This window comes from Bufo bufo, chromosome 1 (assembly GCF_905171765.1).
Source record: "Bufo bufo chromosome 1, aBufBuf1.1, whole genome shotgun sequence".
Taxonomy (NCBI): domain Eukaryota; kingdom Metazoa; phylum Chordata; class Amphibia; order Anura; family Bufonidae; genus Bufo; species Bufo bufo.
Genome location: NC_053389.1, coordinates 504,700,798 through 504,714,275, shown reverse-complemented (window position 1 = coordinate 504,714,275; position 13,478 = coordinate 504,700,798). Strand labels below are relative to the sequence as shown.

At 43.1% G+C, this 13,478-nt stretch overlaps 1 protein-coding gene across 1 annotated transcript in view; it reads left to right on the top strand.

Moving 5' to 3' along the window:
• The window catches only part of CNTN1 (contactin 1), a 232,856-nt gene that overhangs the window by 193,856 nt on the left and 25,522 nt on the right, over positions 1-13,478 (top strand). Inside the window, exons 15-16 of the mRNA XM_040410854.1 lie at positions 6,089-6,215; positions 9,865-10,023. Of these exons, the coding sequence (XP_040266788.1) occupies positions 6,089-6,215; positions 9,865-10,023 (286 nt within the window). The remainder of the gene's footprint in view (positions 1-6,088; positions 6,216-9,864; positions 10,024-13,478) is intronic.

Genomic DNA, 13,478 nt, shown 5'->3' with positions numbered 1-13,478 from the left:
GAAGTCACTCCAGCAATAGACTGAGCTGTAAGTTGTTGTATCTCCAACAACATTCACTTCAGAACACACACACAGACTAGATTAAGCAGTGTAAGTCAAGGTTTGTCAACCTTCGGCACTCCAGCTGCTGTGAAACTACAACTCCCAGCATGCACGCTTGCTCATCTGTTCTTGTAACTCCCAAAAAAGGGAAAGGAGGATTCTGGGAGTTGTAGTTTCAGAGCAGCTGGAGTGCCAGAAGTTGCTGGTACCTGGAGTAAGTGATGCTAAGTCCGATTATGTAACTTTTCTCTTCATACTCACTTGCTCACTGCTCCGACAAGCCAACAGTAATATGCATTGAGTGGACTCCATGGGACTCCTTTTAATGCATTTTACTGCTGGTTTGTTGGAGTGTAGAGTTGGATTGCAAGTGAGTATGAAGATAATTTTAATTGTTTTATGTTTAAAATTGGGGAAGGGGAGGATTTATATTTTTAATAATTTTATGCTTCTTAAAAACTTTTATCACGCTGCAACTTTTAGTCCCCTTAGGGGACTTGAACATGCGATCTTCTAATGTCTTGTTTTATAGACTACAGTAGAATGATTTTGCAGTCTATGAGATTCTTACAGCCCTGAGATTTCACCGCAGGGGCTCTGATTGGAAGGGAGAGGTAGCCCCCTCCCTCTGTCTAACCCCACAGATGCCGCGGTCGCTATTGACTGGGTTGAGCGTCATCTCTCATTCGTGTGATTTCTGGTGGCTGACTGCTGTATTATTCATTTTTGTAATTATGTTTGCTGTATTATTCAGCCAGAACCCGCCTTGTATGGAGCACAAAATATTGGTATAAAGTACGCCAGGCAGGATGTGGCATACATTTTGAAGTTGCATCAGATATACCATTTTCGAGCACTTTAGGACATAGTCAACATCTAATAAAACGATTTAACTACGTTACTGATAAATCTCTTCATTGTGTCACTGGTACAAGATCTGCATAAACATAAAAATTATATTCCATAAAAACAGCCAGTGTGGCTACTATGTGGCCATGAAGAGAAAGAGTCCAGGCCAGGATGGCTGTGGCCCTTATTTTAATGGATATTAACCTGTACAGGATCCCAGAATGGAGATGTGGGTTAAAAAATCTGTCCAAGATGGTAAAGGTTGTGATAGTGTTGATCAGCACCTGATTTTATTTTATTTTGCTAAGCAGTTCACCCTCATCTGTAAGTATGCCCCTTGTTTAGAAACATTGGTTTACTCCATCTGTTAGGCTTACCTGGAGGCCTGGGTCTTCCTCAATTGTGTCAATGAGCATTATTACGGAATGTATCATTTGGCTTTCTATTGTAGGACCTGTATATTCACCTCATTTGTTTTCTTTTCTACTTTTTAAATAATTTTATTAACAAGAGCAATGACCTAAGGAGAACTTTGGAGCACTGTGTTGGCACCAAACCATTGAAAGCGTGACTTCCAAACTGCTGTGACTATGGTCATGTTGATAGATAATTTAGGGATGGCAAGCCCCATAGTTACTCAGTGGGGGGGATTTATCAAACTGGTGTAAGGTAGAACTGGCTTAGTTGCCCAAAGAAACCAGATTCCACCTTTCATTTTTCACAGCTCCTTTAGAAAATAAAAGGTGGAATCTGATTTGGTTGCTATGGGCAACTAAGCCAGTTCTACTTTACACCAGTTTTATAAATCCCCCCCCCCCCCCCCAATGTTTTTACATCCAAGGAGTAACTGGTGTTCTCCCCTCATATACACATGTTGGGTAGGAGAGATACCCCTAGAGTATGGAGATGGACCCTTTGCTTCTCATGAAGCAAAGACAGATATCCTTTAAAATTGAAAAAAAAAAAGACCTACGGTATGGCATTTGGAATGTATAAGCCAAATACGACACTAGATTGTTACCAAATTCTTTCTACACTTACTATTTTCAAAATGTTTGATATCTCTCCAATTTGTTTGCTATTAAAATGCTCGCATTTTGTATAAATCTCACCATTGTTATGAGAGGATAAAAGAGCACTATTGGTGGTAAAGTCCTTTATGCATTCCTTTGATGTAGTGAAGAGTCTCACTGTTCAGAAACCGAGGCTCCTTTATTAGGTTCTAAACCTTTCCTCATATTTAATTGCATTGTTTCTTTTCACTTACACTCATGCCAAACACATGTGAAAAAGAACCATGGTGCTGTTATCTTTCGGTTTCATTAAGCCAGAACTTAGCACATGCATCAAACATTTCCCTTTAAGTATCCATCTTGAACATTACTGTGCCATTGTGCCATCTTGAATATCACTGTGATTCAGCACTTTTGCAGTAATTCATTGGAGAAGGGATCTAATCAAATGCCGTGGGTACCTGAAATGATTTTGGAAAAATCTATGTTCTGTCTATTCACCTGCTATGTATGATTAGAGAAGTATTATGTGAATATATAGTTGTCAAGCTTGGGTATGACTTGGGTCTTATAAGTTCCTCAGAAGATCTTATTTATTGGACATGTACTCTTCTTTAAAGGGGTTGTCCAAGGTAAAAAAAATGTGCTGCTATCTTTTGAAAACAGTGCTAATCATGTCCATAGGTTATAAGTGGCATTGCAGCTTAGCCCCCTTCACTTTAACCTCCAACTGACTCAGCAGTTGTCCATTTTCTCCTTTAAAACCTAGGTGAGTCTTATGAGCTGGTGCGTCTTATAGGACAAAAATACAGTCGTTTTCTGTTCATATAGACATATGAGAGACACCAGATCCAACAATGCAGATGAACTGAAGGCCGCTATCAAGGCAACCTGGGCTCCATAACAGCTCAGCAGTGCCACAGGCTGATCGCCTCCAAACCACGCCACATTGATGCAGTAATTCATGCAAAAGGAGCCCTCACCAAGTATTCAGTGTGTATACTGTATATGCTTTTCAGCAGGCCAATATTATATTATATGTAATGTTCTAATTTTCTGAGGTACTAACATTTGTGTTTTCATTAGCTGTAAGCCATAATCATCAACATTAAAATAAATAAACACTTGAAATAGATCACTCTGTATGTATTGTATCTATATATGAGTTTACATTTTTGAATTTAATTACTGAAATTAACTTTTCAGTGATATTCTAATCTATTGTGATGCACCTGTATGTTAATTTCTTTGAAAACAAAATGAGCATCATTCTGTCCAAATCCATGAGGAATGTTTTGAATGGTCTGTTATTTACATGTGTGGTGGGAATACATCTACACTAATATAGTATTTGACAGTCTCTAGCAACGTTTCTAAAGACCAAGAAGATCGAAAGAGCTGGTCCTGTTTGACATCGGTTTTCATTGGATTCTGGAAAATTGTCCTCGTTCCTGTGAGGCTGCTCAGCCATGATGGCATATTGTAGGCAGGATAACATCATTACTACTTATTGCAGAGTTACTGTTCTACAGTAGAATGTAATGATGTGATCCTGGAAAGCACAGCACTGTAAAGTGAAGGCGGTGTGTAGTGAGGCACCAAGTGCAGTGTGTGGTGAGGCACCAAGTACCCTGTGTTGTGAGGTGCCAAGTGCAGTGTTTAGTGAGGCACCAAGTGCACTGTGTAGTGAGGCATTGATCGCTGTGTGAGGCACCATGCACAGTGTGTAGTAAGTTGGTAAGCTCAGTGTGTAATGAGGCACAGAGTGCAGCATTAGTGAGGCACCAAGCACAGTGTGTAGTGAGGCAGTGAGCGCAGTGTGCATCAAGCACACTGTGTAGTGAAGCACCGAGCAGTGTCTAGTGAGTTGGTGAACACAGTGTGTATTAAGGCAACTGTTGGTCTGTAGTGAAGCACACAGCCCAGTGTGTAGTAAGATGGTGAGTGCAGTGTATAGTGAGGCACTGAGCACACTGTGTAGTGAGGCACTGAGCACAATGTATAGTGAGGCACTGAGCACAGTGTGTAGTGAGACACCGAGCACAGTGTGTAGTGAGTTGGTGAGCGCAGTGTGTAGTGAGACACTGAGCACCCTAAATAGTCAGACACCAAGTGCAGTGTGTAGTGAGGAAGTGAGCGCAGTGTGTGGTGAGGCACTGAGCGAAGTGTGTAGTGAGGCACCTAGTGCAGTGTATAGTGAGACACTGAGTGCAGTGTGTAGTGAGGCACCTAGTGCAGTGTATAGTGAGACACTGAGTGCAGTGTGTAGTGAGGCACCTAGTGCAGTGTATAGTGAGACACTGAGTGCAGTGTGTAGTGAGGCACCTAGTGCAGTGTATAGTGAGACACTGAGTGCAGTGTGTAGTGAGGCACCTAGTGCAGTGTATAGTGAGACACTGAGTGCAGTGTGTAGTGAGGCACTGAGTGGACTGTGTAGTGAGGCAACAAGCGCAGTGTGTAGTGAGGAAGTGAGCGCAGTGTGTGGTGAGGCACTGAGCGAAGTGTGTAGTGAGGCACCTAGTGCAGTGTATAGTGAGACACTGAGTGCAGTGTGTAGTGAGGCACCTAGTGCAGTGTATAGTGAGACACTGAGTGCAGTGTGTAGTGAGGCACCTAGTGCAGTGTATAGTGAGACACTGAGTGCAGTGTGTAGTGAGGCACCTAGTGCAGTGTATAGTGAGACACTGAGTGCAGTGTGTAGTGAGGCACCTAGTGCAGTGTATAGTGAGACACTGAGTGCAGTGTGTAGTGAGGCACTGAGTGGACTGTGTAGTGAGGCAACAAGCGCAGTGTGTAGTGAGGAAGTGAGCGCAGTGTGTGGTGAGGCACTGAGCGAAGTGTGTGGTGAGACACTGAGCACCTTAAGTAGTCAGACACCAAGTGCAGTGTGTAGTGAGGAAGTGAGCGCAGTGTGTGGTGAGGCACTGAGCGAAGTGTGTGGTGAGGCACTGAGCGAAGTGTGTAGTGAGGCAACAAGCGCAGTGTATAGTGAGGCACCGAGCACATTGTGTAGTGAGGTGGTGAGCGCAGTGTATAGTGGGGTGGGGAGCACAGTGTGTAGTGAGGCGCTAAGCCCAGTGTATAGTATGGGCCCAGCCCTCAACCACCCAGTGAGCTTTACGCAACCCATCCTATTTATATTCTAGGAAGGAGAGCCAGGACCTCCCCTAAACTGACACTACTGCCATAATTCTAAAGTGGACAGTCTCTTATACATCTATTCAGAGTGCATATTACTTCTATTTTTAAGTCAAAATTTTATACAGAAGCACTGGATTGACTGAATCAACTATTAGAAATTCAGTATTCATTTATAAACCATAGCTGGTTAATTCATATTTGACTTTTTAACGTTTTATTTTCTGTATGCTGCCCAATCTGTTTGACCATGTATGTTTGAATATGATCTTTTAAGTAAGTGAATACTACTTAAAGGGGTTTTCAAGAAATAATTATTTTGAATCTAATGCCTTTAGCCTGCCTCCATAAACAGAATATTCATAAATATCTGCTCCCTGCCACTTCAGTCCTCTGCGCTGCCTCTACTGTGTCCATGTTCTGGCCCCTGCAGTGCTTACATGTGGCACTACATGGGCATGGTCACATGCTCCAGTCTAGCCAATAACTGACTTCATCAGTGATATAGCCACAAGCAGCACATCACCACTAAAGCCAGGCATTGGCTGCAGCGGAGCATGTGATCGTGGCCATGCTGTGCCGGATGTAAACACTGCGGGAACTGGAACATGTATTCTATATCAACTTCATTTATTGTTTCACAAAAATGTATTCTAATATTATGGAAGGTGCTATTAAAATAGTTTTCCAGGAAAAATGCTGGAAAATCCATTGATTGACATATCTATAGGGTATACCATGAATGTGTGATCAGTGGGAGAATATCGCCACTCCCCTGGACCCATACTGATCAGAACCAAGAGTTCATGGTGTATGATGTTTAGCTGTAGGTGAGGGTTCAAGGGTTTTACCACCACTGGTCAGCCTATACTAAAGATGGGTCATCAGTGTGTTTTCCTGGAAAATCCTTTTAAATGAAAAAAAAAAAAAGTTATAATTTGTATTGTTATTTCCATTTATGTAAATGAGTAAAATGCCTATAACATCACTATACTGAAAAAATTGCAAGTGTTATTAATTTCACTATTATTTTCCTTTCTTAACAGAGCACTGATAATGATAAATGTGAACTTATTATCAAAAGTGTTCAGCTGAAGCATGCTGGGAGATATACTTGTACTGCACAAAGCATTGTCGACAACTCCTCAGCCTCAGCTGATCTGGTTGTCAGAGGTAAGAACTTTTATCATCAGCTACTTTAGACAGTATATTTCTCATTCATTTGTGGCTAGATGTTGATTGGAATGCCTTGATTGTGCCTAATGGAAATAATAACCCCTTTCTTTGGGAACATTAATGCATATAGTGTAAATGTGTAGGCATTATTCCCCCAGTAGGTAGGGTTGTTCTGCTATGTATTATATAAGATATGAGTCCATAGCTAAAGACATGCCAATATTGTAGTTGTTAAATTCGGGATATGTAAGCCCTGCCCCAGGAATCGCAAAACCAACTGGTGGGCTTATATAAACCTTGCCCAGTTCATCCTCTGAAAATTAGGGACAGTCCCTGCAAATTCGGGAGTTTTTCCAACAATACTGCATAGCTATTTTCTGCTCTAACATCCTCATCTACCATTAAGCTAAGAGTGTGCTGACACCTCTAATATACATCAACAACATCTATGGGTGACTTCCCTCACCAGCATCTGCTTACCTTATTTATTCTGAAGCACTGATCCTAAAGATGAGCACATTTTTTAAAGGCTATGTACACCTTCGGGGGTTACTTTTTCTGTGATGGTTTCTTTATATCCCATCAGCTGATGGCTCATGTGTTATCTTTGACCTCCTGACCTCATAAACACCTATTTAAGCCATATTCTTATCAGTTTAACAACAATTGAGCTGTAATTAGTATTTATGAGGTAAGAAGGTCAGAGATAAGAGCTCTTCCTCAGCTGGTGGGATTCAAAGAAACCAAAGTCACAGATTGCATTTTTTTAACTCTTGTACAGTATCTCAGAAACAGCTAAACATTTTTATTGAAGACTAATTGAAAACATGATTTTTAACCCTAAGGCTGGGTTCGCACTTGAGCGTTTTACAGCGCGTTCAAACGCGCTGTAAAACGCTCAACACATGAAAACCAATGCTTCCCTATGGCCCTGGTTCTCACGTGAGCGTTTTACAGCGCTGAAAAACGCGCTGTAAAACGCCCTACGCTCAAACAAGTACTTGAGCTTCTTTGGGGCGTTTTGACGCGCGTTTGTGGCCATAGGACATTGCAGTCAATCACACAAACGCGCGTCAAACGCGCGTTTACTATTGCACAAAACGCGCGTCAAAAACGCGCGTTAAACGCGCATATCAAAGACGCTCAGGTCTGAACCCAGCCTAAATGAATAAAAAGCAGTTATCCCCACAATTATATCTATATTTGGATTTATACTGCAGGAACATCTATTTAATGTCTTCTCCATTGCCAAGAATACTACTGACATTAGGAAGGAGAGAGGGTGGGATAGACTATCATGATGACCAAGACAATGGTTTCAGAATGGGCACCACAACCTTCTGCCCTTGAAGTTCTGTAGGATATCTGTCAGATGAATGATCATCCATTTAATTGTCTTTTGTTATGCCTATCTCCACTGTGTGTTTTTATTTTATTTCTAAACTTATAAAGTGCCCCCATTTAATGGTGCCCTAGGAGAACACTTAATCAGGTAACCCTTATCCTATCCCTGGGTAGTTATTACCATTGATTAGAACTAAAATATGAATACATTTCAGTCATTTGAGGGTATGACTTTATTGCATACAATGAATGCAACCTAAAGTATTTAAAGATTACCTGTCACCACAAAATGCAATGCAATCTAAAGGCATCATGTTGTAAAGCAGGAGAAGTTGAGCAGATCGATAAATAGTTTTGTGGGAAAATATTCAATAAAACTTGTAATGTATACATTTTTATATTAGTTTTTTTCTGATTTCAGTTGTACATAGGGAGGTGTTATCAGTGATTGATAGCATTCCCTGTGTAAGTGTGTATACATAGATAGCTGTCAGTCACTGATAGTTGTACATGGGGGAGTGTCATGAGGGTGTCAAGAGCCACGTCTGACTCCGTTATACCCGGGGTCAGGAAGTTTCAGCGGGTGGCTGCGCGTTCGATGTACAAAGACAGTGCTGTTTCGTAATGGTAGCTTTCTGGGTTTGCCTTGCAATCCTTTTTGGCTCACTCAGGGATCCGTAGCTTCTCCTCCTCAGCTGTTTCTTGTCCAGCAATCCCAACCTCCTTATATTCCCATCTCCCACTTCTCTGGTTGCCAGATATAGAGCTTCCTGCCTGGACTTCTATACTGACCCACTGGAGCTGTGTAGCTGTGTTCCCTGGTTGTTGTTCCAGAGTGTTACCCTCCGGATCCCTGTTGGGCCTTGGTGGTCTGCTGTTGTCGCCCACCTGGGATTATATGTTTGTCTGTATTGTCTGTCCTCTCCTTGGTGTTTTCCTCTTAGTGTCGGTGGTGCAGACTAGTGATCCCACCGCCCTGTTCACTACACAGGGCTCATCTTAGGGAAAGCCAGGGTTTAGGCACGTGATCGGCGTACGGGTGAGGAACCCGTCTAGGGACGTCAGGGCAGTCAGGTGCCAGCCGCAAGGTGAGTCAGGGGTCACCACCTTTCCCTCTCCCTTGGACAGGGCCTTCCCATTTCCCTCCCTTTGCGTGACGCCGGTAATTACAGGGAGGTGTTATCAGTGAATGATAGCATTCTCTGTGTAAGCGTGTATACAGAGATATCTGTCAGTCACTGATAGTTGTACACAGGGGAGGTGTTAGCAGTGATTAATAGTATTCTCTGTGTAAGTGTGTATACAGAGATAGATGTCAGTAACTGATAGTTGTACATGGGGGAAGTGCTATCAGTGATTGATGGCATTCTGTGTGTAAGTGTGTATACAGAGATAGCTCTCAGTCACTGATAGTTGTACATGGGGGAGGTGTTATCAGAAATGTATTCCATTCCCTGTATAAGTGTGTATACATATGTACGTAGATGTCAGTCACTAATAGTTGTACACTGGGAGGTGTTACCAGTGATTGATAGTATTATCTGTGTAAGTGTGTATACAGCGATAGCTGCCAGTCACTGATAACTGTATATGGGGGAGGTATTATCAATGAATGATAGCTTTCTATGTGTAAGTGTGTATACAGAGATAGCTGTCAGTCACTGATAGTTGTACATGGGGAGGTGTTATCAGTGATTGATAGCATTATCTGTGTATGTGTGTATACAGAAATAGCTGTACAAGTTTTACTGAATCTTTTCCCACAAAACTATATTAATCTGCTCATCTCCTCCAGTTCTATAACATGCTGCCTTCAGATTGCATCACACTTTCTGGTGACAGGTTCTCTTTCAACTTGCTACTCCAGAGGAAATACAGTTCTGACCTTAATTCATGCAGTATGTTTTATTATGTTGATTGTGCAAAAGAAAAGATAAATTTTAAGATCATACATTTTAGCACTCTACAATAGGCTCCTTTTAGACGAGCAAGTTTCAAACTCCGGCCTTGCAGCGTGAGTGTGCAGCAGCTCCCGTCCTGACCTCCCAGCACCTAATGTTGTCAGTGTTATCCAATACATTCCAGAACTGTAAGGGTTACATAGCAACATAAATCAATATAATGCTATGCGACCCCGTCAGTGCTGGGAGGTCAGGACAGGAACTGCCAAATACTCGCGCTGCGAGTCTGATGTGTGGTACTCGCACGTCTGAAAGGGGACTAAAGTATACAGAGTTTGCTTTATCCATAAATCTAAGTATATTATGTATATACATATTTATATTGTTAATATTTGCTTTAGGTCCTCCTGGTCCCCCAGGAGGTGTCAGAGCAGAAGAAATAAGAGATACATCATTGAGACTCACATGGAGCGGTGGTTCAGACAATCACCAGCCAATTTCCAAGTATACTATTCAGGCTAAAACCTCATTGTCAGATGAGTGGAAAGATGTCAAAACTGGTATGTTGGGACCAGCTGTTTAATTCTAACTTGTGTCACATGAATGTGCTGTTTAGTACTATTTGGTAATGATAAGTTTTTGTAGTTGGTAAGTTAAAAGCATGTAATCCTTGTCACTGAGAACACCCAAACCCAACTCAGTCCACCAACTTACAGGTGAGGCTTACATAATCCCCACTTTTTTTCAGCCCGGGACAGAATTTGCCTAGACTGTCTCCAAAAATCTGGGATAGTCCTGCAAATTCAGGACTGTTGGCAACTCTGGTGTTATTAACAGGTTCCAGTGTGGTATCATTCTGAAGAACCTTTGTGTAATAGCCTCCAGGAAAGCATGCAGCAGACTCGGGGTGCATTCACACGACCGTAAGTGTTTTGAAGTCTGCAAATTGTGGCTCCGTAAAACATGGATATCGGCCAAATGTGGAAGGCACACGGCCGGCACTATATAGAGAATACCTATCCTTGTCCGTTTATTTTTATTCAGTGGAAGGGGGTGATTATAATATATATATGTATATATATACACTGCTCAGAAAAATAAAGGGAACACAAAAATAACACATCCTAGATCTGAATTAATTAAATATTCTTCTGAAATACTTTGTTCTTTACATAGTTGAATGTGCTGACAACAAAATCACACAAAAAAAAATAATGGAAATCAAATTTTTTAACCCATGGAGGTTTGGATTTGGAGTCACCCTCAAAATTAAAGTGGAAAAACACACTACAGGCTGATCCAACTTTGATGTAATGTCCTTAAAACAAGTCAAAATGAGGCTCAGTAGTGTGTGTGGCCTCCACGTGCCTGTATGACTTCCCTACAACGCCTGTGCATGCTCCTGATGAGGTGGCGGACGGTCTCCTGAGGGATCTCCTCCCAGACCTGGACTAAAGCATCTGCCAACTCCTGGACAGTCTGTGGTGCAAAGTGACGTTGGTGGATAGAGCGAGACGTGATGTCCCAGATGTGCTCAATTGGATTCAGGTCTGGGGAACGGGCGGGCCAGTCCATAGCATCAATGCCTTCGTCTTGAAGGAACTGCTGACACACTCCAGCCACATGAGGTCTAGCATTGTCTTGCATTAGGAGGAACCCTGGGCCAACCGCACCAGCATATGGTCTCACAAGGGGTCTGAGGATCTCATCTCGGTACCTAATGGCAGTCAGGCTACCTCTGGCGAGCACATGGAGGGCTGTGCAGCCCTCCAAAGAAATGCCACCCCACACCATTACTGACCTAATGCCAAACAGGTCATGCTGGAGGATGTTGCAGGCAGCAGAACGTTCTACACAGCGTCTCCAGACTCTGTCACGTCTGTCACATGTGCTCAGTGTGAACCTGCTTTCATCTGTGAAGAGCACAGGGCGCCAGTGGCGAATTTGCCAATCTTGGTGTTTTCTGGCAAATGCCAAACGTCCTGCACGGTGTTGGGCTGTAAGCACAACCCCCACCTGTGGACGTCGGGCCCTCATATCACCCTCATGGAGTCTGTTTCTGACTGTTTGAGCAGACACATGCACATTTGTGGCCTGCTGGAGGTCATTTTGCAGGGCTCTGGCAGTGCTCCTCCTGTTCCTCCTTGCACAAAGGCGGAGGTAGCGGTCCTGCTGCTGGGTTTTTGCCCTCCTACGGCCTCCTCCACGTCTCCTGATGACCTCTCTCCTGGTAGCGCCTCCATGCTCTGGACACTACGCTGACAGACACAGCAAACCTTCTTGCCACAGCTCGCATTGATGTGCCATCCTGGATAAGCTGCACTACCTGAGCCACTTGTGTGGGTTGTAGACTCCATCTCATGCTACCACTAGAGTGAAAGCACCGGCAGCATTCAAAAGTGACCAAAACATCAGCCAGGAAGCATAGGAACTGAGAAGTGGTCAGGTCACCACCTGCAGAACCACTCCTTTATTGGGGGTGTCTTGCTAATTGCCTATAATTTCCACCTGTTGTCTATCCCATGTGCACAACAGCATGTGAAATTGATTGTCATTCAGTGTTGCTTCCTAAGTGGACAGTTTGATTTCACAGAAGTGTGATTGACTTGGAGTTACATTGTGTTGTTTAAGTGTTCCCTTTATTTTTTTGAGCAGTGTATATATATATATATATATATATATATATATATATATTATAATAATCACAGGTCGGCACTGCTGTATATGGTCACGGTGCACGAGTCTATGGGATGGCGTCCCAATGTAGAATCAATGAAAAAGACCGGCACTCGCTGTTGATAATAAGAATTATCAACAGCGAGTGCCGGTCTTTTTCATTGATTATATATATATATATATATATATATATATATATATATACAAAAGAAAAGCCACCAGCAGCACCATCCAAGAAAAAAAGGGAAAAAAGAGGGTGCAAGTATGGCAATAGGTGCTTACCCGCTTGTATAAGACAAAAATAAGACTTGTATAAGACAAAAATTGGACTGCACTCCGAAGGACAAGCGCTTGAGAAAGGCTCATGTATGAGCCGAAACGTCGCTCTGTGCCACTTTATGGGTGAATAAAGTTCATTGACTCTTTGGAAAGTCCTTCGGAGTGCAGTCCAATTTTTGTCTTATATATATATATATATATATATATATATATACAAAGTTAGGTCCACATATATTTGGACACTGACACAAATTTAGTTTTTATTACCTGTTTACTAAAACATATTCAAGTTACCGTATTTTTCGCCCCTGTCACGGGGTTCCGAAGGTGCACTCGGTCCCCCATTGCCCGCAGAACTGTTGCTTAGCTTTTGGAATGAGGTTCTGTGTTTGACCTCATTCCCAGGGCGGCTTTACTAGCTGGGTGGCTCCCTGCTCCTAGTCTGCCTTGAGCGCCGAGCTGATCACTCGGTGCTCGACTGGTTGGTCTGTCGGTCATGTGACGCTGGCCACGTCACATGACCCTCACTCCCCACTATAAATACAGGCAGTCTGCTGGCTACAGGTTGCCTGTCAATTTCTAGGTTCCTGGCTATTTGTTGGACTACTGAATATTTACCTGATCCTGTTCCCTGACGATCTTCTGCCTGCTCCTCCTGTACTGCGCATACATCCTGGTATTGTGACCTCGGCTCCCACCTGACTACTCTCTTTGGACTCCTCTTGTACTTCGCTACTCTCCTGGTATTTGACCCCGGCTTCTCCTGACCATTCTTTGCTTAATCCGTTGTACTGCGTAGCTCTCTTGGTTCTGACCCGGTCCGTTCATGTTCCGTATTTTGTCTTGTCTGTCTTCCCTGCACATATCCTAAGTTAGGGATTGCCGTCCAGTTGTCCCCTGTCATCAGGACTCGTGAGGCAAGTAGGCAGGGCCAGGGGTGAGGGTGGAGCGCAGTGGTCACTACCCTTCCCCCTGTGTGTGTGTGTGGACATGACCGTTAGAGCCCCATAGGACGCACTTTTTCCTCCCCAAAAATGGGAGGAAAATGCCCCTGCGTCTT